We start from the raw sequence: 27,474 nt of genomic DNA on the forward strand, positions 1-27,474 counted from the left end.
ACATCACCGCACCTCACCACAGGGTAAATTTCATCACCCCACTTCATACTTGTGGGAAATGAGATAGAGGCAAAGCAGCTTGCTGAGGAATGTGGAGACCCAGTGGGAATGGAACGGGAGTCTTATCCAACTGCTGAAAAGAAAAGCACGGGGTTTCCCGCAACAGCATACTCATGGGAGGAGACACTTGCCCGCTTTGGGGTTCCCTCTAGCTTCTCTCACCCCTGGGCGAGTCTTTAAAAAGTTCCTACAAGGAGGTCCCCAATCCAATTCAGGGGAAACTGGGTATCAGGCATCCAGTAACCTGATGCCGAGAGCCCTCCTAGTTCCGATATTTCATTCATAGTGTCCTCTTCCCTGGGATTCTATCACAGCCAGTGAGAGAATTCCAGAACCCACAGAGATAGAGGCACAGAAATCTATGTACAATCTCCCAAAAGCAAGCAGGAAAGGACATCGATTGTTCGTGCTTATAGCAGGGGGAAGGAATAGGGAAGATCTCCTTACTCCACATCTGTACCCAGCTGTCTTTATTCTGTCTGTTGATGTAGATGGTAGGCCAGCCTCTCTGTACTAACATACAAAGACACATAGGATGGGAACACTTGGCTTTCAATCCCACGCCCCTTTGATGCTGGGGAACCTAGCCCCCTACGCACACTCTCTTTGTACTCGTAAAACATTCTCTTTCAAAGGTGAAGCAGGGCTCACGTCTATAAAATGGCCAAAGAATGTTGGCTCAAGGGTTGTCAAGTCTGAGACTCTCAGCAGGGCCAAGTGTGGCATGAAAGAGCGCACAGAATAGCCACAGGGACACGGGGATTCGGGTGACACACTCACGGCTGGGACTTTCTCAGATCCATGCCAGTAGTAGCATTCTGCACCAACAGGTGCGTCAGCAAGTCTCTTCAAGTACCACAGCAGAGACTGGCTATCCCGTTCCAGCAGGAGGCTCCAGAGGACCCCAGACTCTGTCAGAGATTCCATCACCCCCACCAAATATCCCAGGCAAGGGTCCCCAGGTCCTTGCGCTGGTCCTCAGGTGCCCTCAGAATGAATGCAGTGAGTCTAGCCTGGACTGAACCCAAGGTGATCTTGGGCTTCTGCACAGAGGGTCTAGACAATCCTCGCTTAGAGCCGTGCTCCCTGTGCAAACTCTCACAGATGAGAGGCTAGAAGAAGCATGGGTCTCAGAGCGGACTGGCTGGCCAGTGTCCCACAGCTGGACTCTGCTTTATCCTTCCCATCTTCAGTCCAGGGGCAGCCCAGACAGGGTGTGGTCAGGCGATACTCCCTGGTCAATGCAGCCACTCAGGAGTCCAGGTGAGGCGCGAAGACACAGACACAGCAGGTACGCAACACGGGCCGAGAGTTGCGGAAGGGCAGCCCCACGTGAACAGGCAAACTCTGCAGAGCAGGGTGACCCACAGCTCGGTCCAGAGGTCTATTTCCACTAGCTACGCACACTCGGGGTGACTCACAAGTGACTCTTCAGGAGCTCCGGGGAGGCTTGTGGTGGTGCAGATCCTTAGTCCAGATATGCCCCACAGACTGGCCTGCTCAGTCAATGTGTCTATCCCCCATCAGACCAGGACCGCCGTGACTCACAGCTCTCACCCAGGCAGACCCGGCCACCACTTAGCTGCAGCACAGGGCCTGCGCTCATCCCCACCCCTACACACACCCCTTTTCCTCCAGAAGGCACTCCTTTCAGCTGGCCAGCAAATGACTTCTTTGTTAAGAGTCACCGGGGCCTGAGGGAGGGAGGCAGGGCTGGTGGGCGGGCAAGGCCAGAGCCCCGCACATGCTTCAAGTTACAGGATCTGGGTTATGGGCCTGGCCAATGTCCTACAGTAACCCCGGGCCTAGCCTGGCCTCAACCAGCAGATGTTTCCTGCAATGGAAAGTTGCTGGCCAGGGCTCTCAGTGGAGGAAGAGGAGGGGAGGCGCACAGGGCATCAGAGCTCTGGGGACATCTGAAATTTGAGACTGAATAGAGCAGGGGTTTCTTAAGAGATAGGTCTCCTCTAAGGAACCCGTCTATTCGGCAACTTCTCTGACGCAACAGCAGCCAACATGGGACTCTCCAAATGTGCTGGTCACAGAGAAGTTCGACAGATAATCTGGAGAAGAGGAGGTCAGCCTGAGGTGCTCTCCCGAGGACTAGGCCCCATGGAGGCATAGGATCAAAGCCAAGCAGAGTCACAGGCAAGCTGCTCACACCTTGAGGGCAAACTGTAAGAGCAGACCTTCTGAACCTTGGTGAGACTGTGGGAGACAAGTCAAAGAAAGAGATGGCAGCCGGGCAGTGGTGGCGCACGCCTTTAATCCCAGCACTTGGGAGGCAGAAGCAGGCGGATCTCTGTGAGTTCAAGACCAGCCTGGTCTACAGAGCTAGTTCCAGGACAGGCTCTAAAGCTACAGAGAAACCCTGTCTCGAAAAACCAAAAAAAAAAGAAAAAAAAAAAAAGAAAGAAAGAGATGGCAGCCAGGCTGTGGGGGCAGAAAGGGTGCCACGCCAGTGGGTCTCAACCTGTGGGCCACGAGTCCTTTGGGGATGGAACGACCCTTTCACAGGGGCTGTGGACGATCGGACATTTACATGATGGCTCAGGACAGCAAGCACCACAACTACAGTTACAAAGAAGCAACGAAAATAACTTTACAGTTGGGGGTCACCTCAGCATGAGGAGCTGTATTAAAGAGGTACAGCATTAGGAAGGTTGAGAACCACTGAGCGAGGCAGAGAGTTGGAGAGGGGGAACAGACAGCGTGGGGACTGGGAGGGTATGGACTCCCACAAGATCCTCAAAATAGTCAAGGCAGCTCTGTTCTACCCAGCTAGCCTACCCTATCAGGAAGGTCTTGGACTGCTGCGTCATGGGTAATGTTCCTTCTTCTTATAAACCTAGTAATTTCCTATGCTGAAACTTTAGTATGTTTAAAAATTACTCCAGTGATGCCAAAGAACACAGATTCTTGGGTCTCAGACCCGAAGAGTCCAGCTAAGAGGAACATGACAGCCACTGTTAGGGTAAAGAAAGGGGAAAGAATCCTTGCCCGAGGCATCTTCTAACTCGCTTGCTTCCCCTTTCCATCTTGAAGGACATGTGCCTTCATCCAACCTAAGGTAAACCCCACTCCCATTAGATACCATCTGCCCTAGGAATGAGTCACCTTTCAGTTTAATCTTCTCTAGCACTTAGTATTTCATATATTGTGTAAAAAATATCTATGACATGAATGCATTCCCTATCGCTTTATTGGCATCTTATCACACACACACACACACACACACACACACACACACACACACGCACGCACACCCCTAGATCATAAGCCTGACTTCTTGGAGTATAGTCCCTGCCCTGACTCCTTCCTAAGATCAAGTTCTCTCTGCCCTATGTGTCAGCGGTCCTCAGATTTTGTGACAGGTAAATGCAGCAATTCTGTTTTCCAGGGTGGTCGCAACACTTCCCTTCAGATCCACACCACACCCAAGACACAGGCAGTATAGACCATTCCAGAAGGCTGTGGGAACTTAACAGAAAGTCCCTGGAAACTCCAGTACCAAGGCCACAAACATGGAACAGCCGAGATGGTGACTATTTGGACAAGACAGAGATAGTTAACACCCAGAGACATATTGCCGTAGACTGAGGTGACTCTTAATCTGCCTCAGCCCATGGGCTTGGCAGGACAGGGCCAGAACTCCAGGAGCGGGAATTGGCTCCTAGCTAAACATTAACTCTACGGCAAACACTGGGTGCTGGGACCAACTGGTACCCTTTCTCGGCCCAGGCTCAGCAGGAAGCAGGGGGGTGAGAGAGTCCAGGTTTAAAAAAATAGATTTTGGTTCAGCATTAACCTCACCTAGGAAGAAACCAGTGAAGAGCCACAAAGGAAATCCTGGTGCTTCAGCCAAATCCGGTAGGCAGAAACCAGATGCGGGTGGGACAAGGAGGTGACTAAACACGGGGTGGGCCCAGGGGCAATGGAGAAGGGTGGAGAAAGGGAAGGATGGGGGGGTGTCTCATCTGGAGAGGCGATACCACCACCAGGGAGTGAAGGATAGGGTTAACTATCATGAGGGTAGCAGCCAGGAAGATTCTTCAAAGTTATGGGTAAAAATCCTAGGTGGGAGACAGATGGACGAAGAGGAAGGACAGTCCTTGGAGGAAATACTAGGCACTGGGCATGTCATCTCTGCCACCCCCGATACCTTCATCCACTCCTACAAAGCTTTGTCCTATGGTTCTCGAACCGACGCCAGCGAGACTTGCTGTGTCATTCCCAGGATTGGCACCAGTCCCCCTTCCCTTCCTTAAAGCCAGCTTCCCTAACAGAGGACAGTGTTAGACAATGTGGGTGCTGTCTCTAGCAACTGCCCTATTCTAGGCTTTGTCCCTAAGTTGCTATGGAAACACTAACCCCCAAGGAATGAGGCATAAGGCAGGAGGGTTTATCTGCCCACCTGGAGCTCAGCAAGACCCATGCCTACTGAGACTAGAAAGGACCATATTTAATAGGTGTATGTCATTCCTCGGGCTTCAGTCTGACCAGCCTTATTTTTGACCACAGTTTCAAAGCCCTGCCACCTGACCCCTTAAGCTCCTGACCACCGGGACTGCACTCTTGTACTCCCAGGCTGGAAGACTTGCTGACTAAAACATCAGTTGTAGTGGGAAAGGGCAAGACGGGCCCCAGGGCAGCGACACCAGACAGAATCTTCATATACCACCCTGACCCTGACATTCGGCCCTCCACGGACTTCTCCCTGTGTCACTGGAGTCTAGCCACTTCCCTTCTTATGATTCACCACCCTTCAGGTCAAGTCTGTTATTTTGTTGACAGCTTCCCTTTAGCCATAGGACAATGAGTTAATGGCTTTTCTCTTCTACAGACTGGGAGTGGTGACGGTAGAATGGCTTCCTCTTAAATTACACTTCCTCTTAAATTACACCCAGGCCCCTTGAACAGGTCTCGGGGGACTCCTATAGTAGTCAACACTCTGTAGAGCCCTGGCTCTAGCCTGCCCCCAGCGTAGGAGACTATAAAGCTTACATCTAAAGGACTCCTAGTGCCAGGGATAGAACTTGAGGTAAGGCAGTTGGTGAGCTGACTCTAGCTCGGAGAAAGAGAAAAAGCACCATCTACAGCCACAGGAACAGGACACCAGGATCCTCTCTGAAGGTCAGACTCCACCAGCCTGCTAGCAGGGAGCAACAAAGGTGAAAGGTAGGTCTAATGCAAAGCGGCTCACAACAAAAAGGGTTGACTGAGAGCCTCCCAGAGACTATGAGGGGGGCAATGCTGAGGGACGGGTCAACCGAAGTTCCCCTGATGGTGCATCTGAGCACAGTATATAAGGCATAGCCACAGCACTCAGACAGAAGGTGGTACTTAGCCAGCCAGGGCCCAGCGAGTACCACAAAACCCTACCCAACGCGGGGCTCTCAGAACGCAGGTTGCAGATTCTCGTTCTAGCCAAAGCAACCGTGCCAATGTCCAGGGTAAATGTCTTCACGGTGTCAGAGAGAACCCAAGGGAAACTTCTGCAGTGTCAACCAGACAGGCTAACCACACTATTAAGTGACTCTGGAAAACAGAACCGGGGCATCTGTCTTGTCAGTAAGGATAAGAGGATCTCATCCAACTAGCCTGTCTGGGTTCCATATCCAACCTGCCTCTCAGCTACTGCAGGCACTGAGCAACCTCTTTAGGGGCTGCTCTTGTACAGGAAATACAGGAAGAAGGGAAAGCAGAGGCCATGGACTGTGCGATTCCCATGCAACACCTCTTAGTACCCGCAGCTAGGGCAATGGAAACCCTGTTTCTGGGGTCCTGATGGTCACCTGCCATTTCTGGTTCCTCCTCCACTTTCAATCCCTTCTGCTTTCTGCGCCAGCAGGCAGCAGCCCAGAGAAGGCAGGAAGGAATGTATGTGTTGATGATCATCCTGGAAGACTTACCAAGGTTCCCACAACCTGTCATTACACTGAGTACTCAGATGTCACAGCTTCAGAATCAGGCTGAGGGAGGACGGGGAGATAGAAGAGGTAGAGGGGTAGGGCAGCTTAAAACTTGTAGCCGTCGGGAAGAAACAGAAATCCAGCCAGGTGACTGGAGAGCAGAGACCAGAGAAGAGCATGAAGAGGGGAGAAAAGAATGGTGGTGTGGGGGAGAGCACATGGAGGGGAGAGCCGAACAAGGAACGGGAAAGCAAGGCAAGCAGCAGCAGCTGCTCTAAAAGCCACGCAATGAGAGAGGGAGCAATTGGAGCAAAAGTTGCAACCAAGATGGGATTTGCGTGTCCAAATCCGGATGCTTTAATTGCCCAATAGCACTGCGGCCATGTGTTTTCTGTATCCCTTAGTTGACACTAATTTATGCAATGCCGCTCAAAAGGAGATTATTAGGGAGGAGGCTGGGGTATTTGCGACAGCTGGTCCACAACAGCTCCCACGCAGAGAGAGCTCCTCCCACCAAGATAGGAGCTGCCATCAGTCTCAGGAGGCCAGAGGCCAGAAGACCCTTGGTGAGTCAGGGAGAAGGAACAGGTAGGGGGGGTGGAGGGAAGCAGAGTTCAGCTTCTCTTCCACCCGCTGTCATCTCCATCCTCAACTTCCCCACATCAACACAGGCCATTTGGGGTGCTCAGTGGGGCTGTGGTTGGTGGGTCAAATGAAAAGCAGGTGGGATAGGCAGGCATAGGGCAGCTTGTGGGATGCCAGAGTGCTAGCTGACAGGTGGCTAACTTTAGGGAACTACTTACTACCATGCTGTACATGAACACACGCGTGGCCCAGAGGGATGATTTCGTCCCACAGCCCCACACTGAACACAAGCCTCTCCTCAAGCCCTTCCTCTGCTCCCTCCCACCCTGTCATTCCACCATCATGATAGCTTCTCTGAGCCTCAGCTCCCACTGGAGCAGAAGGGGGTACAGGAGGAGGTGAGCTGGGGTGCAGGAGGAGTATTCTCAGCACAGACAAGGCTCTGAAGCCAGGCCACAGTGCACCTCAGCTCTTCCACTAGGCAGTGCCCCTGAAGGCATCCAACATGTGACCAGGGAAAGCTGAGAGACTCTGGTCAGCTCTCCTTCCAGGGAAGAGTTCGGAGCCTCACAACCTGATCTATGTAACAAAGAGAACAGGGCCTTCACAGGGAGGGCCTCACAACCTGGTCTGTGTAATAAGCGGCACAGTGCCTTCACGGGGACTGCTGAAACTCCACAGGGCACTGTCAGGGCTCAGAGCTAGAAGAATTGCCACTAGGAGCGACCTTGACTCTGCTTCACAGACCAGAAGCAGCCAAGCCCTACAGCAGGCGCTTGCTCTTGAGGACACTGGATGTCCGCGACACATTCCATCCCATAGCATAGTCTCTCAGCTACAGTTCCCCCAAGAAGACATTTTGATTAGTGGATGCCAACTTTGGCCTCCTGGCTCCCTGACCCCAGAATTCTGTCTGGCCTTGAAACAGTCACTCTCCCACGGCTGCTCACTGACTTCACGTAGGGTGCTAGATGAGGAAAGCAATGAGGCGGGTCATTTCTTTGCGTTCCCCCAATCAAATCCTCCTCCCCAAGACTTATCCATCCTGCTATAGATGGGAACTACTCTATCTATTTTGGGGTGAGAAAAGGTTGACAAGGGCAAAAACTCACAGAGAACTTGACAATTTTACCTCCCTCTGCCCACCTCTACCCCGCCCCGCCCCCCATTTTACTATCACCCAACAAGAAGATAAACAGAAATACTTACATTGTACCAACTCTGGCTTTTCTGAAAAGAAAATAAAAAAAGAATGAAATTAGTTAGGGAAGAGATACTGGGAGCAGCCAGAGTCTTCCTTCCCCTGGGGTAAAGGTAACACAGACAGCAGTGGGGGGCCAAGGAGAAGGAATCCAAATGCAGCCCAATGCTTCCCGTGTCGATGCTCAGGAGGGTCTTCCTTTCGCAAGACAGATCCAGAAAGGAGGCCCAGGGAGCAGTCCATGCTGGAAGCCCCACCACAGCTGGGGCGGTTGGAGATGCAGGCAGTGGCAGCACTAGCTAGCGCTCGACCAGAAGGGAGTCAGAGCCCCATCCATCGCCAGGTTCTGCTGATGGGAGTGTGGGATGTGTGGTAGGCATCCAAAGCCTCATTCCTGAGTGGGTTTTGACTAGAAGCAAAGTATAGATGGAGCCCAGTACAGCCTTCTGCTCCGGGTCATCTCTGGCAAAGGCAGGGTGGGGTATCTCGGTGATGGCAGAAGAGGCAGCTTAAAGTCACACAGTGCTCCTAGCTGGCAGGTGAGTAAATTCTTCCTATCCCGACAACTGGCTGACCTCCTCACAGCTAAACAGCAGAGGGATGGGCTGGGGTTCGGCAGGGGGAGAGAGGAGAATCGTGTCATCTTGGAAGGCTTCTCCCAACCCATGGTGTGACAACTCGGTGTTCACAAAGCCTTATTCTGTCCCAGCTCTAGAGTCGAGGAATTCTCGCTCTGACCTCCCCAGGGGATCTGAAACTTAACAATGAAAGAAGGGGAATGGCTGGAGCCTGCTGTGCCTGTTTTCAACCTCTCTACTTGTGAACATTCTGTGTGGATGTAAGAAACCTCACCGACAGGTCAAAGCCTCGATGTGAGACCAGAGGACGGAGCCTGTGCACAGTCAGCAGCCTGGAGTGTGTCATAAATCCAGAACTGGGTAGGTACTGTGTCAGCTGGTAAGCTGTGTGTGGTGTGTGTGTGTGTGTGTGTGTAAGAGAGAGAGAGAGAGACAGAGAGAGAGACAGAGAGAGAGAGAGAGAGAGAGAGAGAGAGAGAGAGAGAGAGAGAAAGAGAGAGATTGACAGAACAGGGTGGAGGTGACTGTGCAGGGCTGTGACCACAACGATGACCAGATGATCATGTGATCTCCCCTCACCAAGTTCTTCCTTTTGACCCTAAGTCTGGCCGACACTTGACCCTGTACTTTGGTGGTCAGAGGCAGGCAGTAGAAGTGGTCCAGGCGTGAATATGCTTCTCCCTCACACAGCTTTCACTGGCCAGTCTGCCAGGGCAGCAGGTCGCAGGGTAGACACTCAGTCCCCCTCGGCTAGGGGCTCCCTGTGGGGTCATTCCTCAAAAGGCTGTCACTGTGGTCTAACCTAGAAGGCACAGTCTTTTTCCACAGAGCCACCCCCTCCTCCAATCCAGAAGCTGAAGGGCGAACCCACATATCCAAGACTATTTCATCACAGAGTAAGAATTGCTACCTTGTAGGAAGGAATTCTGGACTTGGTCTCCCCATCATTCAGCTAAGGCCTGGAGGAGGGTGGATGGAGCAAAAAAGTTGTATCTAACGGGGCCTGCGCTTCTACAGACTTTTTGAATGTTCACAATGACAACTGACTCTAAGACCACAAGAAATGATGGGGGGTGTAGATGTTGGTTAAAAGCCCCTCATAATGACAGCGAGCACACTCTTGCAGCCATCACCCAAACTATACAGGTATCCTGTGATGCGCTAGCCCCGTCCCAAGCTTGTCACCTGCTTCACAGATGAGAAACATCTCTCAGCTGCACCTAACCACTTCATTGCTTGTCACTTTTGTATATGACCCAAAGAGGAAAGGAGGTGGTGGAACCAGGATCCTCTGTGGTCCTCAAACATGGAGCCTGCCCTCCAGCCCGTGCAGACAGAGGTTGCTCTCTTCCTATGAATTATCAAGATGTCAGTTCCTTAAGAAACTGCTTGAAACAAACAGCTTCAAGGTCCCAAGAGCTCCAGTTAGAAATATCAGCCACATCTCTATCTAGCTCTGTGATACCTTTATGTCTAATATTTGTTATTAAGTGAGAGCAAGGAAGGAAGTCTAAGAACCGAAAGAAATGAGGAAGGCGCCCTCTAGAGCAAGGGCTTTGGAGGCTCTGCTCTGTCCCTGACCGGAGCTCTACAGTTTCTTCTAGCCAGCACTGAGGGTGCCTGGGGACACATATATTAACATCTACAGTGACATCCACATTAACCCTCAAGACTGTCCAGCAGGAAGGAGTTCCTGACCTTTGACCTGCCTCCTCCTGGGGAAGACTTATATCCTTATGGCTTAGCATTCCTGGTCTGAGTGCTGAAGGGACCTCCTGTAAGGGAAGACCTCAGAGAGGCTTAATAAGGCCCAGGACGGTGGCAGGGACGCAAACAGGCAGGACAGAGAGACTTTGTAAATCCATTGCAGTGCCCCTACCTGGAGGATCGGGCTAGAGCGCAAGGCGGCACACAAGTAGGGAGAATTTATAGCGGATGGTCAAAGGGGAAGGGTGTGAGTACAAAGACAGAGCTGTTGGGGACAGGGTTAGAGCTGGACGTGGAGGACTTGGAGGACCTGTCCTGTGTTTCTTTGGACTTTCCTACAAGAAACCAGACAGGCAAGGACTAGATAGGATGCAAGGCTCCTGGAAACATACCCAAACTACCTTACAACAGTTTCCTGCCCTTGCATCCAAAAGCATCTATCTCCCAGAGCAAAGGCTCAAAGAAGTCTGGAAGGTGAGCTGGGGGGCAAGGAGAGAATGGAACCAGGAGCTCTACATTAAGCATAAGTTGGGAAGAAGGGCAAAAAAAAAACCCAACGTCTTACTTTGATCAGATTAAGTTTGTCATACTGAAAAGAAAACCATAAAAAATTAGAATTCAGACAGACAAACAAACAAAAAGGTGAAAGGTCAACGTAGCACCAGTGTCACAGCACCGGGCATTGCCAAGCACCAACAGAGAGCTAAGCTGCAAGGCAGAAGCCGAGGATGGAGTGGCCCTATCTGCTTGGCAGGCCTGCAAAGGCTGAGCTGTGCTCTTGAGCTGGCGGGGGCAGGAAAGCATGCCCTGGCTCCCTCTGGTGGCCACAGGCCATCACTACCAAGTGCAGCTTAATTGTGGCCCAAACAGGGGTTTCTGGGAGTGAAAGTCAGCCCTGGGGTTCTGAGCAGAAGCAAGAAATCAGCCTCAACCACTGAGACAATGATGGGGAAGGTGAAGCCTTAATAATTTCCCTGTCTCTGTTCCCCTGACCCCTGTGTGAAGGAGGCACCTTGCAGCCTGCTTGAAAACAGATAGGGTGGCCTCTTTGCAGGAGGTGGTCACGGGTAACCTAGCTATGTCTGTAGCAAAAACAGCTCCAGCTCACAGAACCTCTGCACGACTATATCTGGCCGCCTTGAGAGGGTGCTCCCCGGGGAAGCAGTGTTAAAGGCTTTTGGCCTTGCCCCAGCAGCACTTCCTGGCAGTCCAACAGCTGGACCTGCACTGAACCCTCTGTAGCCAGTGTGTCTTGCACCAGGTTGACCATAGCTGCTGCCCTGTGCACTTGCACGACGTGGTAGTCCCCAGCTCAGCGGTCAGCAAGCTTTGCGCTGCTCACCGAATGAGTAAGAGCTGTACACTTCAGCTTAGGACTGGAAAGACTAAAGACTGGGAGAAGATGTGGAGAGAAGGGATAACCTGATGCCCACATCCAGCCAGATCCTCCTCCTTCCGGATGAGCCTCGCGCCCTCTGGCACACATTTCAAATAAGGCACAGGGGCGAGCACTCCGGCACAGTGACCCAAGGTCTTATACAAGTCCTGTCCCCAGATACTGGGCCTGCCTGAACCTGCCCAGCCTCCTACACACCAAGAGGCCTCCTGCTGGCTTCCTCGCTCCAGGCTGTCCTCCACTGGCAATAGCCACTTCAAGTCCTGAGAGCACTTGGAGTCTGAAGGGCACAATGGGCAGGCATGGGTGTGGGGCTTCGCGTTCTTCCATCAGGAACGAACAGTGATGTGCCTTCCTCCCCGAAGACGCCTGCAGACACTGTTGTAAGTCTTCCCGCGGCTTCTTCCAACTGCACTGCTCCCCCACAATTGAGTTCCTGGGCACTATTGTCTTAGTACCGATTGCTCACAATTTACTCACTCCTCGGACCCTGGGTAGACAGAGTCTGGCACCTCTCCCTCCTGCAATCACATATCCAGAGCCTGGTGGGTCCTGCACATTCATCAACCTCCAGATGCTGGCACTACACCCTCTTTGATCGAAACCCAGGGCTCTAAGCAAACCATGAATGAATTCCAGGGTGGTACAAGCAAGGAAGTAGTGAGGGGTGCCCTGGCCAAGCAGCTCTCACGGGTGGAGGGACCAGGGCACCTCTCATGGGTGGAGGGAAAGACGAGCTGTGCAGATTCCGGGAGGTCTCTGCAGTGCCATCACTGACCCTCTGTCTGGGGTCCTTCCCATCAGTCTCTCGTCACTTCTGCCAGAGAAGCCAGACTTACCCATCAAGGGGCCGCAAAGAGCAACAGTATGACTGACCGGAGGCACCATACCCACAGGAAAAAAAGACCTACCCCTGCAGGACTCTGCTTTTAGGAGGTGCCACGCTCAAAGGGAAACACATTCCCACTAGTGATGGTGTTTGAGAAGCAAGCAGACACGGGGGTTGGTGGGGAAGGGGGGTCATCAGGCTCTGTTCTCTGACGTTAGGTGCGGTGGGAGTGGACCCTCAGTGACTCCCAAGCCAGACTGCCAAGGGATGGGGGCGGGGCACAGTGGGATCGGCCCTTCTGGGAAAGGGACCAAGCAGGACATATGGGCAGAACTGGCAGGGGTGGAGGGAGGGGGGCTGAGCTGAGCTGAGCACTACAGACAATCCAATACTAGAGGGAAAGAGGAAAAGACGGAGACAAAGATGGCTTACTTTTGAGAGGCGCTTGTGAGACTAAAGACCATGCATGCAGAGGACGTATGTGGGAAACAGTGGGGAGAAGAGGAAGAACAAGAAATCAGAAGACAAATTCAAGTGGGGAAACCAGCTCCCAAGCCTCCCGGGGAGGGGTCCCCTTTCTCATGCCCTGTGAGTCTGGTGGTTTAGGGGCCCCTGGACAGAGGTATCTCTTGATTGCCAGAGACCTGGGAGTGGAAGAAGGCTGGGGAACCACAACCACGTGAGGCCTCTGTGTTAAGCCTTGGACCAGGAGCCTGGGTGCACGGGTGTACAGGGATAGGAAGGAAAGGCCCTGGGACTGTCCCTTCTGCAAGATGACAAGGTGGGTATGTAGGTAAGGCAGGGTGACAGGCAAGGAGGAGGTTAAAAATAAGGTTCCCTGAAGCCTTTTCTTTCTGGTAATACAGGTATCCCAAATAATGTCCCTTTACCAGTTCAAGGGACAAAATTTAAAGGATTAAGCAGATGACCCCTCCTGATCTCCAGAGCCTCCTCCTTATCTCAAGGGTCATGAAGTTTCTTAGGTCCTACAGAGAGATGGAAAGTGGGGGAAAGGAGGGGCATGTGGCTCAGGACTTGCCCTGAGTGCCCTGAGGAATCTATTCAATTAGGGTCTCCCCCTAATGGCTCTGACTTGACCTGAGCGCATAGACACTGGGGCTGTTCAGGAACACGAGTACCCAGTCAGTACCTTCTTCCTGCAGCTAGGCAACCAGGGGTACTAGGGCTCCAGCGTAGTCTGCTCACCTTGGAATTTTTGCCACCACTTCGACCAGATTGTGAAGAGCAACTGCGTTGCACACCCTGCTCCGGGGTGGATGGGGATTTGTCCGAGGAGTGATCTGAGCCCTTCTCCACCATGGTGTCTCCGTCTTGGTTCTGTGGCGTTGGCGAGCGGGACCGCTTCCGGAGGATGGGGGAGCAGGCCGGCGTGCTGCGGTTGGAGTTACTGGCAGTGCTGGGGGGGAGGGGCAAAGAGAGACAGGGAATGAGGTGAGAGGGTGGAGGAAGGAAGAAAAGCTGACAGTGATGGCAGGCTAGAGACCCATGCAAAGGACCCAGGCAAGGGGCTGAGAACCCAAATAGGGACTCGCTGTACTGTAATGCTGCTACTGGCCAGCAGGGGGCAGTAATGCCAGTGTAAAAAAGGGAAATAAGACTAGAAACCAGCAGGTAGGTATTAAAGTATTTACCCACCTATCCCGCAATCTCCCCATCCAATCCAGTTTGAGCTTTTACAACTTATGATAGGCAGAAAGCTATTAGGAAAAATAATTTAAGCCCTGAAAGAATCGTTGGCGTTCACTCAATATCACCAGCTCATTTTACAAACACTGTGCGTCAACCCTTTTGTTCATAATGATAATCTCACTTCTCAAACCATTCACATATATATATTTCATAAACATGTCTTTTTAAAACCATTACGTTACTTTCTTTTTGCGTGTGTGTACGCGGGGATATGCCACAGCATGCCTGCAAAGGTCAGAGAGCAACCTGCTGGAGTTTGCGCCACCCCCCCCCCCACACACACACACCGAGAACAATGTGGATCCTGGGCAATGAACGCAGGCTCCTTGACTGGCAGTGAGCACTTTTATGTACTGAGCCTTCTCACCGGCCCACATACCATGTGTCTAAAGACATTCAAGCAAGCTAATAATGGCAAGTTCCACTATCCTTAAGTTTAAAAATGAAGAGAAATACCTGGCAGACAGAAGCAAGTGATCAAAGCAGAGACTCAGAATTTGCTTCAGATGGAAGTCATGCATCTGGTATTCGATCGAGTTATGCTGCTGTCCCAGAGGGGCAAGGTCTTATCCTCTAGCCCCCACCCCACATTCGTCTCTAAAAAGTTTCTTGTACCTTCCCACGGCACCAGACCCAGTCACACCTCAGCATACCATCTGCTAATACAAGAAGAATTGAAACTCGGCTTGTGTTTTCAAGAGAGCAGAAGAGATAAGGAAGAAAAGGGAGAGGAAAACCTTGAATTCATTTTGCTTTGTTTTGAAAGGAAAAACGGAAGGGATGGACGAAAAGGGAAGGGGAACAGGGAGGAATGGTACTGCAGCCTGTGACACTGCAACGGCCACAGAGCAAGGTGGCAGGAGGGGACGGGATCCTGTCCACCTGCTCGGTAGCCAGACTGGATAAGCCAGGCAACCATCTCAGGAAAACCACATTCTGGCCTTGCCTCAGGAAATAGAGCGCAGGGTGCCGGACAGTGACATTTGCATGAAGGGCTGGCTGTAACCTCAGATGCCCCACTGGAGACATTTGCAATGATTACCAGGCTCTGCCTCCTGGATAAACTCAATATAGGAGAGAAAGTCTATATGCCCAAGCAGTACCACTGGGGAGAGGCGAAAGTAGGGGAAGGATCATTGTGATCCTTATTAGAAAAACTGAGAAAGAAAGACCAGGGAAAAGGAGAAAAACAAATGTAGCCAGAAGGCCCACGGTTTTGCTTCATTTGAACACATAGAGTTCAATTAAAATCTTGTCTGCCAATGACTCGAAGAGGCCCCAGATGCCTCTCGGAGGAGGCGGTCCAACTTCTCTCCCCTTGCAACTCCATCCTTTTTCTTCTGACTCTCTAAAACCATTTGATACTGTGAGCCCTGGGGAAAGAAAGTTAGTTTCCTTTGCTTCATGTCAAGAAGCTGAACCACCTGTCTGATGGAAGCAGACACCCCGGCCCTCTGGGAGAGCTTAGAGAAGGAGACCCAAGTGCTCACCCGTCTAAGAAAACCTCCTTTATCTTGGGAAAATTCCAGCCTATGTCCAAGTATTCAGGAGCGATCTTCTTACTCACTCAACCCCAACGAAGAAAAGGAGGAGGAGGAGGAACACCTGTCTATCACAAACACAAAAGACCTTTCCCGTCTTCCTGAAATAAAGGCCATTTTCATACAGTCTGATCCTAGACCATGAGTGCCTGCTCATAAGTGGCTGCCGAGGGCAAAACAAAGTCAAAGGTATAAAAAACTGGATGCCAGATACAGTGCACAATAAATAACACGAATGGAGTAGGTGAAACGGCACAGCTCTTGCTCCCAAGCTGTTGATCCGCGTATAACCCCCAGGACCCACAGGGTGGAAGGAGAGGACTAAACCCCTGCAAGTTGTACTCTGACCTCTACACACAAGCTCTATTACAAGTATGTGCGTACTCCCCACTGCACATGTGAGATTAGGGAGTTATTTCTCTCCTTCCACCTCGAGGGTCGCAGGGATCGAACTCAGGCTGTCAGGCTTGACAGCAAGCACCTTTGCCCACGGAGTCATCTCTCTGGTCTCTTGCGTCATCTCATGTTTCCCAAACTAGAATTTAGTTCTTCTCCAAATGTGTTCTTCACCTCTGTGGCCACTACTCTCTGACTTCGACCTGTCATTGGGTGAGTCTCCTTTACCACCAGACATACACACACTTGCTAATGTGGCCCAACAATACTGTGCCCAGTGGATATTTCTTCCAGATGTCTTCTGAGTGCCTCAGCTCCCAAATATCTGGCCATCGTCTTCCCAGATCTCTGCCCATTCCCGGCCTTTCTCCAAAGACACCATCATTGCTCAGAAGTGTCCTCTCTCCCACCCCACGCCACTGTGTTCCACTCATTCTGTTTCCATAGGCTCATTAGCCCATCCTTCCTTTCCTGTCCTGGGGTCCTACCTCAGGTTCTCAAAGCTTTTAACTGAGTAACTGTGAAGTTGAATATTTAACATTGTCTTGACTTGTTCAATAGCTTTAGCTATGATTTGACCATTTCTGAAAAACACTGAGAATAATAAGAGGTTGTTGACCCTTCCATGCTTGACCTCTGCTCCAGTTCTTCTCTATACAAGAAGAAAACCCTGTAACCATAGTTCTGTGCCTTAGCAGAGTCATTGCTACATTGCTAAAACCTATTAAAAGATCAGCCATTGTCCTATAGTCTTGGACAAGCTGCCAAGCAAATAAAACTAATTCCTATGCATTTTGTATAGCAGTCTACCATGCCCTTAACCTGATTCTACAAGCTGTAGTAATGGAACAAACATTATACTTGGGGATGGGCTCAAAAGGACCTTACCGTACAGAGGAAGACCAGTATTGGGTCAAAACACAGGACCACTGACCTGAATTCAGGAAGAGTCCTGTAACCTTGGCCTTTATGAAACCTGAGAAACAGCAGAATAAGTGCCTGGCCAAGGTGTTGTGACTGTGTGTGTAGCGCTATAGTGCACAGATATTTATTGGCCACCAGGTACAATGTTAAACATTCAAGTTCACACAGATGAATAAGGGAAGTTCTTTGTGCTTAGGACATTTATAGCGAGGTGGAGTCAGAGATGACCTCTTCTCAATGGAATATAGGCTACAGGAGTTGTGATCCAAGAAAGCAGAGTGGGGGGAGGAAGGGAGGAAGGGAAAAGAAAAAAGGAAAGAAAAAAGCTTTCCTTGAAGAACTGGGTTAAGAAAATGTGTTGGGGTTATCCAGGTAAAACCATGGAAGTCAAGGCAGAACAGAAAGAATGAAAAGAGAAATAAACATGAAGAAGATGAAAGTCTTGAATAGCATGGAACGCAGGAGAGTGACAAGAAGCCGCTCATGAAACGGTTTTGAACTAACGCTCACAGGAGTCCTGTAATCATCACGTCCTCCGAAGAACAGGTCCACTAAGACTCTGCTGGCAGCCCCTAACCCAGGAAGATGCTCACTCATTCCCCACCTCTCCTATGTGTAAGACAGGCAACGAAGGCTATTTCACCCCCATCCCAGTTACCTTGTGACAGAAAGTACGTCCTCAAGCCTGACCACAGCGTCTCATGCTATGTGTGGTCAGGGCCTATTCCCAGTACTCCCGAGGCTGCTGTCCTTGAGCAATCGGGAAAGGGAAACACGGGAGGAGAACAAAGGTTCTCTTTCTACAATGCGACTTTCTTTACAGGTTCTCCCACCTGCACCTCACACACCCTGGCAAGGGCACTACTTTTTCTGGCTCACCCTCTCCATCCTTATTCCTTTTTTTTTTTTTTTTTTTTTTTTTTAAATATTTATTTATTTATTATGTATACAATATTCTGACTGTGTGTATGTCTGCAGGCCAGAAGAGGGCACCAGACCTCATTACAGATGGTTGTGAGCCACCATGTGGTTGCCGGGAATTGAACTCAGGACCTTTGGAAGAGCAGGCAATGCTCTTAACCACTGAGCCATCTCTCCAGCCCTCCATCCTTATTCCTAATGAGGTCCTGCAGGCACAGGCAGACCTTGTCAGCGCGCCAGCTCCCTGATCAGCCACCCGTGCATTTTTTCAGAACTCCGAGCCGAGCACAATGGTCAGCTGGTGTTCTTTATTCAAGTTTATGTGTTTGTCTTTAGCAAAGATTGTTTCTGCTCCAGATATTGCAAAAATATATACCTGCCACTCTGGACGCCCTATCCCTTCGTCTGTTTGGATTGCAGTGTCTGCCCTTGTGATCCTGTGGTCCTACCAGCAGCACAGCCCTAACTCGTTCTCCATCAGATTCCCAAACCCAGCCCTAAGGTCCCCTTAATGGCAGAGAGCCTGGCTACAATCCTCTCTCCACCAAGGAGCACTGATAACTTTTAAGAATGACCCTGTGGGGCTGGAGAGATGGCTCAGAGGTTAAGAGCACTGGCTGCTCTTCCAGAGGTCCTGAGTTCAATTCCTAGCAACCACATGGTGGCTCACAACCATCTGTAATGAGATCTGGTGCCCTCTTCTGGCGTGCGGCCATACATGGAGGCAGAATGCTGTATACAAGATAAATAAATCTTAGGAAAAAAAAAAAAGAATGACTCTGTGATATATTTCAGGGCACTGCCATTAGGAGAGGAGTAAATCTGGGCATTGTATCTCAAAGCAGCATGATAAGGAAAATTGCCAGTGTGCCAGGAGAGCAAGTCCAGCTTTCTCTGGTTCTTGAGTCTCACTTTTCTCATGTGAAGCAACTCTGCACAGTGCCCGATGCATGACCAGTCCTTAGAAACAGCTGAGCCACCAAAGCGGGTATTAAACTCCCTTGGCCTCTTTCCTCAATCTCTTGTTGGGGCCTGTTAAGTGGAAGAGATGTGAATGTTGCTGGACTCGCACTCGTAAGGTGTATATTGTAGGGGGAAGGGTGTCAGCAACACGGAGTGTGATTCCTAAAAGTACAGAATCCTAGTCTTGTCCTCATACCATCTCTCGCTGACTTTCTGGGCATCGTTTTCAGAATCCACATCCAAGATAAGTATCATTCTGAAGCTGTAGCATCACTAGGCCCAAGGAACAGCTTTGAAGGAATGAGAAAATACTTGATATCCCTGTATGTCCTTGGTCACAGAGCCCTCTTTCTAAGGCCACAGGAAGGTGGACTTACTTTGAACTCATGGTATGACCTGCTAGCATTGAGAGCAGCAGAAGAACTGACGGAGCACAGGCAGGAGAATGTGGTAGAGGAGAATGGGACCCAATGGGACCTGATGGGACACCCCTTGCAGCTTTTGGTCCCCCTGATAATTACCACTAGCACCCTCAGGCCCCTCACGCTTCCCTGCCACTCACAGTTATCGGGCAAAAGCTGATTCTTGTACCGACCCACAGGTGACGCGTCTCAACGCTGAGTCTAAAGTCTCCTCAACAGTCCTCCTTAGTTCTCCAAAACCGCACTGCAAATATCCATGGGAATCAGTCACCCTCATAGCCTGTGGTCATGTGTCTGAGACAGAGAGGCCACAGGTGTGTGTATGAAACACTCTGCAGAGAATTTACATGCTGCTTGCAAATGCCTCCATCAGGAAGCCTGTCCGCCTACACCACTTCCAAATTCAGAGTCTATGGAGGACTATTGAAGATGGCTATTCTTCCCTTCCCTGTGTTCTTGCTTGTCCATTAGCAGTTTCTGAATCTAATGTCTGCACCCACAGAATACCACAGCACAGTAGGTGGGAAGGGCAGACCAACCACTAGGATTTCATAGATGGGAGCACATGTCACAAATCACAAACCCCAGTGGGGTCTTTAGTTCCCCTGACATCCCCATCCTCAAGAGGAATCAATCACTATTTTTAAAAATCAGTCTTCCCTGGTGTATACGAAGACACATCTCAGGAACTTAGCACCAACATACGCTTTTAGGACGCTGGATAGGGTTGAAGCGGGAAGGATGGAGAATGTACTGTTGTCTTTCATGCAAAGAGCTTCCTGTGGTCATAGGGAACCTGTTTTCTATACACCTATAACCTGAAGTCTCATCCTGGCAGGATTCCACCCTGGAGCCTGCTCCCTCAAGGGAGGAATGTCCGATTATATCGGGTGGGGCAGCTGTGATCCTCTGGGGTAGGTAAGCTATGGAGACAGGTAGCCTACAGGAGGTACACTTGTCTCCCTAGGACACAAAGGCTGGCTCCTCCTGACACCTAATGGATCTCTCTAACTGCTTCAAGAGATAGGGACTGAAAGACACAGACTGCTCCCTCCACCCTTTCAGAATGACTTGATGACACCTCGGTGGGTTGGGTGTCAATAATTCAGGGTTCTTCCAGTGGTCAACAGGCTTCACTTACTGGTTTCTCTTTGTCGATTCTAATCCATGGCTGGGGAGGTGATTCCATTGGTAAAGTGCTCACCACACAGCCATAAGGACCCTAGGTTCCATCTCTAGCACCCACAAACTGGATACAGCAATGTGTTCCTGTAACTCCAGCCCTGGGACGGCAGAAAGAAGGTTCCTTGGGCTGGCTGGCCAGCAGTCTAGTCAAATGAGGACATTCCTAGTTCTGTGAGAGACCTTATCTCAAAGATGGAATACAATCAAGGAAAACATCTGATATTGACCTCTGGACACCATATGTATAGCCATGCACACAAATAGATACATGCAGACAACCAAAAAAAAAAAATAAGACAAAGAATGTTTAAAATTGTTTTAAAAAAAATCCTATGAAGTAATTAAAAGGTAACACAGGCCATTAAACACTTGCTGCCAGGTGACTATCAGATCATCTAGCCCTATCCCCACTGGGTACATATTTGGCCAAGCTTTAGCGATCGAATACTTAAGCTGTTGATGAATTAACTGAACAATTGTCACATGGGCACGGTCCATGTAAAGTCTTGGGCCAAAGAGAGAAAAGCACAACTTGAGTTGCCCTGACGCTGGCATTCATGGTCCGGAGAAGTGATGGAGAGAGAGAGAGAGGGCTGGTAAGGGCAAGGCCTTTTCGTGCTCAAGCCAATGAGAAGGACCCTTCTTTACAACGGTTGGAGGCTCCATCTATCCTACTCCCTACTGCCTGGCCTTCCTGCAGCCTGTTGAGGCCAGAGTTTGGAATTCAAAACAGGAACAGACATGACAAACGCTATTTTTCATTTCCATGGAGACCAGAGCCTGCAATGGAACCGGGACTCCATGCCTGAAATGCCGAAACAGGCTGACCCACTTTCCCCCTCTTCTGTAAAAACAAAATAAGTTTGTTTGGGTCCTTCCAGGGCACAGGAGAAGCCAGGGCTGCTAATATCTTCGTGGATAGTTCAAAGAGAAACAAATTAGGGTCACCACGAGTACCACTGAGCGTGCTACAGAAGCAGCCAGAGGCCAGGCCACAGAACACACAGTCCCAGGCTACACCCAATCCACACCACTTCCTTGTCCACTTTCTTCAGAGAAAGACTCAGAGGCTCTTCAGCAAGTGTTTAATGACCAACTACCCAGAAAGCATCAAGATGGCTTCCCTACTTCATCTTATATCATTTATCGCTGTGGTTTTTTTTTAATATTTATTTATTTATTATTTATACAATATTTTGTCTGTGCGTATGTCTGCAGGCCAGAAGAGGGCACCAGACCTCATTATAGATTGAGGATGTGGTTGCCGGGAATTGAACTCAGGACCTTTGGAAGAGCAGGCAATACTCTTAACCACTGAGCCATCTCTCCGGCCCTATCGCTGTGTTTTTCCAGCTTCCCTGGGTCATTCTTCTCCTCGAACCCATGTCCACCTCTGCCTGGCAGTCCCTACTTGACCTCTGTGTCCTTCTGAAGTTTCACGCATTGGCTCCTTTCCCACCACTGCATCAAAATTAAAGTGTTACCTCTCTGGGTCATCCAAAGTGGCTTTGCCATCCCCCCAGAATCCTCACCCCATCATTCCTTTCAGTTTCCTGGTCATGCTTCTGAGCCTTCACTGTTTAGCACCCTAATGAACACTGTTGGGGGTGGGGTCCTGTCTCTAGAGAAGTTCCCCAGTGCCTCTACGGGAACAAGTGCCACACGCTGGGATCACAGGCATGCACTAAATGACTGCAAGGCTATCCATTCAAGCACACTCTTAGACATACCTTTGTGAAGCTGGCCAAGTCTGCCTTCTTTATAACTCCGGCGCTCAGTCTTTATTCTGACTTCTTAATCGATAAAAAACTGAAATATGACATCACTTCCAAACTCCTGGCTGGCCTTGTCATTTTGTCTAGACATCAGAGTATCTGGGTTTAAAATTCTGAGCTCTTTGGTGCCCCTGAGAAATCTTTCTGGGAACCTGTGTTCCTTGGCTTTTAAAAGGTTATGAGCTGCCTTACCTGAAGGAGTCTTAAAAGGAATAAATCTGGACAGGGCATCACAAACGGAGAGGGGTTCCTGTAATTGCCCATAATGCAAATCCCCCGTGAGGAAACTGGATGTTGCTCTTAAATCCTGCGCCCTCCTTGTGGCAGAGATACAAGAGAGAGTATAGTCACTGTACAACTCCCTAATTCCATAGAGCAAAGACTTAAAAACAAAGCAAAAGATATCAAAATCACAAACAGATCATGCTGGTGGGTTACAGCCTTACCCCCTGAGAGCGTTCTCAGCAGAGCAAGTACTGAAGGACTGGGGTACGGTTCTGCTGGGCTGGCTGTACGGTCTCTAACAGCCTAGTTTGGAAGGGGCCTTGGTAACACTTCCACTCAGTGCAGGAACTCTGCCTTCAGGGTGCTGGGGACCTCGGCCTGTGAGTTTCAATAACCGAGTATTCATAGGTCCATGCAGGCAGGTAGGATGTCTCTTAAAGGGGCTATATCAATGATCTTTTTTTCTTTCTCTCTCTCTCTCCTTCTCTCCCTCCCTTCCCCACCCCTCTGATTTTTTTTTTAATAAAGCTAATTTCACTTAGTTAGCATCAGCAAGCAAGGACTTTCTAAGCACCTCTAACATTGTAACATTAATTCACTCCCAGGGCCCACTGGGCAAGGGACTAGGTCATGGTTCTTTGTATCCACACATCAAACGAGACACTGGGCACGGAGTAGGGACTTAATAATACTTTTTAAACTTGGCTCTAGCAGTCTCTGTCAAATCTAAGTACAACTCTACTCAAACCATTTCAGAATCTTCAAGGCTCGGGAGTACGGGACCTTGTAAAATGCGGGTGCTAAGCTATCCCAGGAAGCCCCTTGAAAAAGATTTCCAGTCCACCGGAAGACCGCCAGCTAGTCAAATAAGGCAAGGAGGAGTTCAACTGAATAGAATTTCCAGTTCCTTCTGAGGCTGCTCATCAAGGGCCCCTCCCCCAGCCTCAGCAAAATAAATGTGGCTTAGGGGACGGGTGAGGGGAGGATAGAGCATGCCAATAAAGTGCTTGTCTCGCCGACATGAGGATCAGATTTTGATTTTCCCCCAGCAGAGGCAGAAGCAAGAAGATCCCTAAAGCTAGATGGCAGGCTAGGCTAACCTAATGGGTGAATTCTGGGCCCGTGAAAGACCTTGTCTCAAGGAGGAAGATGGCATCCTGGAGGGTGACACCGGAGGACACATGTTGTCCTCTGGACTCTACACGCAGGCAAACATACATCCGTTCAACCCATCCCATCCTGTCCCATCCATCAGTGAAAACATGTTCCCTATCAGATCACGTCTTGACCTGAGGAATACCATCCCTGACTAAGGATTTCCAATCTGGAGAACAAGACCACCATGCAATTAACTAACATCGTATAACAGGAACTACTTGGATTTAATCACAACATCTCTCATCACCATATGTTGGTGATGTCCAGTCAAATGGAAGGACCATGGAACTGTACATCAGAAAAGGTGGCCTTTCTGACTCAGGCCCTTCCCTGGGTATGATGTCATGGCAAACTCCTCTACTCTGAGCTTCAGCTTTAATTGTTGGAGGAAAAATGAGTGTGCATTCTCCTCACCCACACAGAGATGTGAGAGGAGGGTGGGAAAGAACATATTGCAAAGCACTTGGGAGCCTCAGCATCCCTGGGACAGAAGGGCTCAGGTCTAAATTGGGCAAAGTCTGCAGAAACAAGATGCAGGCAATCTGAGTCCACAGTCAGCTCAGCATCACTGCTCTCTCTGTCTCTGATCAGGACCACATCTGCAGGGGAGATTCCCACAGTACTCAGGCAGAAGAAAGCTCCACCACGGACAGTTGCACCAGCGGGTGGACAGACAGAGGACAGCATACCACGGCATTGCTCTCACCCCGTTGGTATAGATATCTATTAATCCTCAAAGAAACCCTCAAATTCAAACCCAGCTCTCATTTATTTTCTGCCAGTGACCAAACAAAATGATGCCAAGGGGAGAGTTGCCTCAAGGGATGAGAGAGCATGAAAGTAAGAAGAGCTGAGTTACACAGGAAAGACTAGATAGATGGGGATGTACAACACACCTGTAACCTCATTATTGGAGGTTGGACACATGGAACCCTGGAGCTTGCAGGTCAGTTGGCCTAGCTTAAAAGGGCGAGCTTCTGGTTCTGTGAGAGAACCTGTCTCCAAAAAGTGAGGTGGTAAATAATAGAGGAAGACTCCCAAAATCATCCTCTTGTCTGTCATGCATATGCCTTAAACACATACACGTACACACACGTGCACATACATATTATATATAAAAGCCTAATGTAAAACCATGGACACTTAGAATAATGAGGACTTTTAGAGGGAGGGTTCATCTGCCCAATTTAAAATACACTCAAAGAACAAAACCCCAGACTTCCTTCCTACAGCCAAGAAGTGTGTTTATTTGTCAACGTCTTGTTTGCTTGAGACAGGGCGCCACTATGTAGCCTTGGCTACTTACTCACTGTGTAGACCAGGCCAGCCTCAAACTCATGGTGATCCAATTGGCTCTGTTTCCTGGGCGCTAAGAACTTGAAGGTGTGCGCCACCACACCCAGTATTTTTAAAAAACACATTACAATTAATACCACTTTCTTTTCTTTACAGCTTTTCCAAACTTGAGGTTGGATCCTAGGATGTAATTTCTTCACGCTTTATTGCCTTCATTAAAGTGAAATTTACTCCCTCAAATCTATCCTCAGAAATTAAAAACCACCATCTCTCTCTCTCTAACAACATATCATACAAATTTTGCTTATGTGCCGTTTTGCATTTGCGGTGCTGGGGACCAAGCTCAGGACCCAGCATGTTGGAAGCAGGGCACCTCCCTCCTGAGCTGAATCTCCAAGTGGCAATCTCTGTTCACATGGCACTAGAGAACTTGTTAGAGAACAAGACAAGAGACGAAAGCCATCGTTTGGCAAATCATTTCACCTTTGAATAACTCAGATAAAGCTCCAACTATTTCCTGTGGCTTCCTACCAAAGTTCTACCCTAGGAACCATAGTATAATCCGAATTTCTTTTCTAAGCGGTCTTTTCACACAGTTCCGATGCCTCTCCACACATGCTGACCCCTTACAGCATACAACAAGGAAGCCCTCAGCCAGCCCCTGGCTGAATCTGATTGTTCAGAGCCCCAATATACTGGTAAGCCCAGACATGGCTGTAACCGTGCAGAAGTGGTCCAACAGACTCAGAATAGAGAGGAATGATCACCCCCCCACCATGTACTTTAGAAATCAGAGCACAGACTTATTTTTAGAGCCATCTTCTGAACCAGGGAAATCTAGAATTAGTCATTTTCTCTTTTGGGCCTCCCGGCTCTTGCTTTTCCTCATCCTTGATGAGGGTAGGGGTGTCTACATGTGTCACGTACTGATGTGCGTCCCTACAAGGAGCACACCCACTCACCACTTCCCTTCACTAGGCCGGTCCTGAGTTCCGGTCGGATGGTGATGTCACCCAGTTCTTACTCTCAACCGCTGACAGGGCTGTATCTCTAAGCTAGATGCAAAACCGTGGACCTTAAATTCTTACATGGATGAGTTCAGAGATTATATACTTTTAAATAGTTTTTTTTTAAAAAAAACAAACAAATCAAAAAGACTTTGCAGCATGTTAAGGTTTCAGGGGTCCAGAGAAATGTTTTATTGTGAACACACCCATGCTCTTTTACTCAGAACGACTCTCACTGTCTAAGAAAGACTCGGCTACCTCTGACAGCGACCATGGGGCCCGCAAAGCCTAAATATTTACAGAAAGAGTTCACCAGCCTGCTCTGACACTGAACAACTTGTAAAGATCTTTTCTATGGGTCTGTTTTGCCTGTGTCTCCAGACAAGGAACCTGTCCTCAACAGGAATACCACCCAACACTGAGAAGAGCTGCTGCCTGCTTGCTCTCTGTGGCAGCAGAAATGTTTCAGGACAGAAGGGTAGGGAAGAGGCAAAGATCACAAAAGTTCCTACCCTTCGCTCTGTCCTTGCTTGGTATCAAGTTTCCAATTGCTCAGTGTCTACCACATTAACCACACCAGTAGCAGATTCTCGGCTCATCGCCCACTGACAAGGTCTTCAGGTGTTACTTTCTATGCATGGCCTTGGCTCTGTCACTCTCTTGCCCCAGGCAGCTCCACGAAATGTCCCTTTCTCTGTCTCTAGGCCAGCTTTTCTGCTGTGGATCCCATACTTCGCTAAGCTGGGGACTGCTACCCACCATTCAAAATCAGCGGTCAGGAGAAGCAGGACAGGCAAGGATCAGAAAAGTCTGCTAGCAAAGGAACAGAGGAACAGAGATCGTTTCCCCCAGCCCCATCTGAACTCTTGGCTGAGGCCAGAGGGAGATGACTGAGTCCCTCAGCCCCCTACCCCCACTTCTCTAAAGCAAGCCAATAACAAACAATGCAGGGAGGAGGAGAATGAAGATGCAGATACTCGGTGTCTGTTTCCTCAAAACATATGACAAATCTCTGAACCAAGTACCGACTAAGTCACAGAAGAAGCAAACTCCTTTCCTCCCCAGCCACAAGCTGCCTGCTTCTCTGGCGTCCTTTCCTTCTGTTGACCAGATCCTTATGGTACTGGGTCCTCTCCCTTTGGAATAAGCATTATCTGTCCCTATCTCCCTGGTCACCCTTCTTTGTCACCTCCTACCCACAGGAAGTCAGTGGGTGGGAACCAGGAGCACATGGTCTGGCCAGCCTCCCCCAGCAGTTCCTGGCTACCTCCATGACGCACCATTAATTCCATCTTCTGACCACCTAGCTCACGTCACAGTGCTTCTCTTAAGTCTCACTGGCAAAGGGGACCCCATCAGTTCCAGTCTACCCCAGGGCTGCCTCTCAGTACTGAACCACTCAGGTCAACCCAGGTACTGCTCCTGGTGAGAGAGAGGTGGGGAGGATGGAGGAAAGGAGGCAAGGCCAGGGAGGGAAAGGAATGTGGCATCCCTGCAGCATGATGTCACACTGGCTGCTTTCTCCATCCCGAACAGAGAACAGAAGCGAACAACATGGACTCCAGACTTACTCTGCCTCAGAAGGTCTGTGTTCTTGGCAGCCCTGAGCAGCCAGTGCCTCACTTGGAGAAAGCATACAGACAGGCAGGTCCATGCTCCAAGGCCCCAGAGCCCCCACCCTAC

The 27,474-nt window shown here is 49.8% G+C and overlaps 1 protein-coding gene across 10 annotated transcripts in view; it reads right to left on the reverse strand.

The window, feature by feature from the left end:
• The window catches only part of Gramd1b (GRAM domain containing 1B), a 234,047-nt gene that overhangs the window by 23,219 nt on the left and 183,354 nt on the right, over nucleotides 1–27,474 (reverse strand). For 8 of the 10 annotated variants that reach the window (XM_057766559.1, XM_057766560.1, XM_057766566.1 and 5 more), the window contains 2 exons: nucleotides 13,475–13,685; nucleotides 7,767–7,787 (listed from right to left, as the gene is read on the reverse strand). In XM_057766559.1, coding sequence (XP_057622542.1) covers nucleotides 7,767–7,787; nucleotides 13,475–13,685 — 232 coding nt within the window. Of the gene's footprint in view, nucleotides 1–840; nucleotides 1,584–7,766; nucleotides 7,788–13,474; nucleotides 13,686–22,060; nucleotides 22,189–22,297; nucleotides 22,423–27,474 lie in introns of those variants that run through there. The other 2 variants (XM_057766564.1, XM_057766569.1) reach the window with 2 other exon arrangements.

Source organism: Chionomys nivalis, chromosome 4, assembly GCF_950005125.1.
Source record: "Chionomys nivalis chromosome 4, mChiNiv1.1, whole genome shotgun sequence".
In the NCBI taxonomy this organism is placed as follows: domain Eukaryota; kingdom Metazoa; phylum Chordata; class Mammalia; order Rodentia; family Cricetidae; genus Chionomys; species Chionomys nivalis.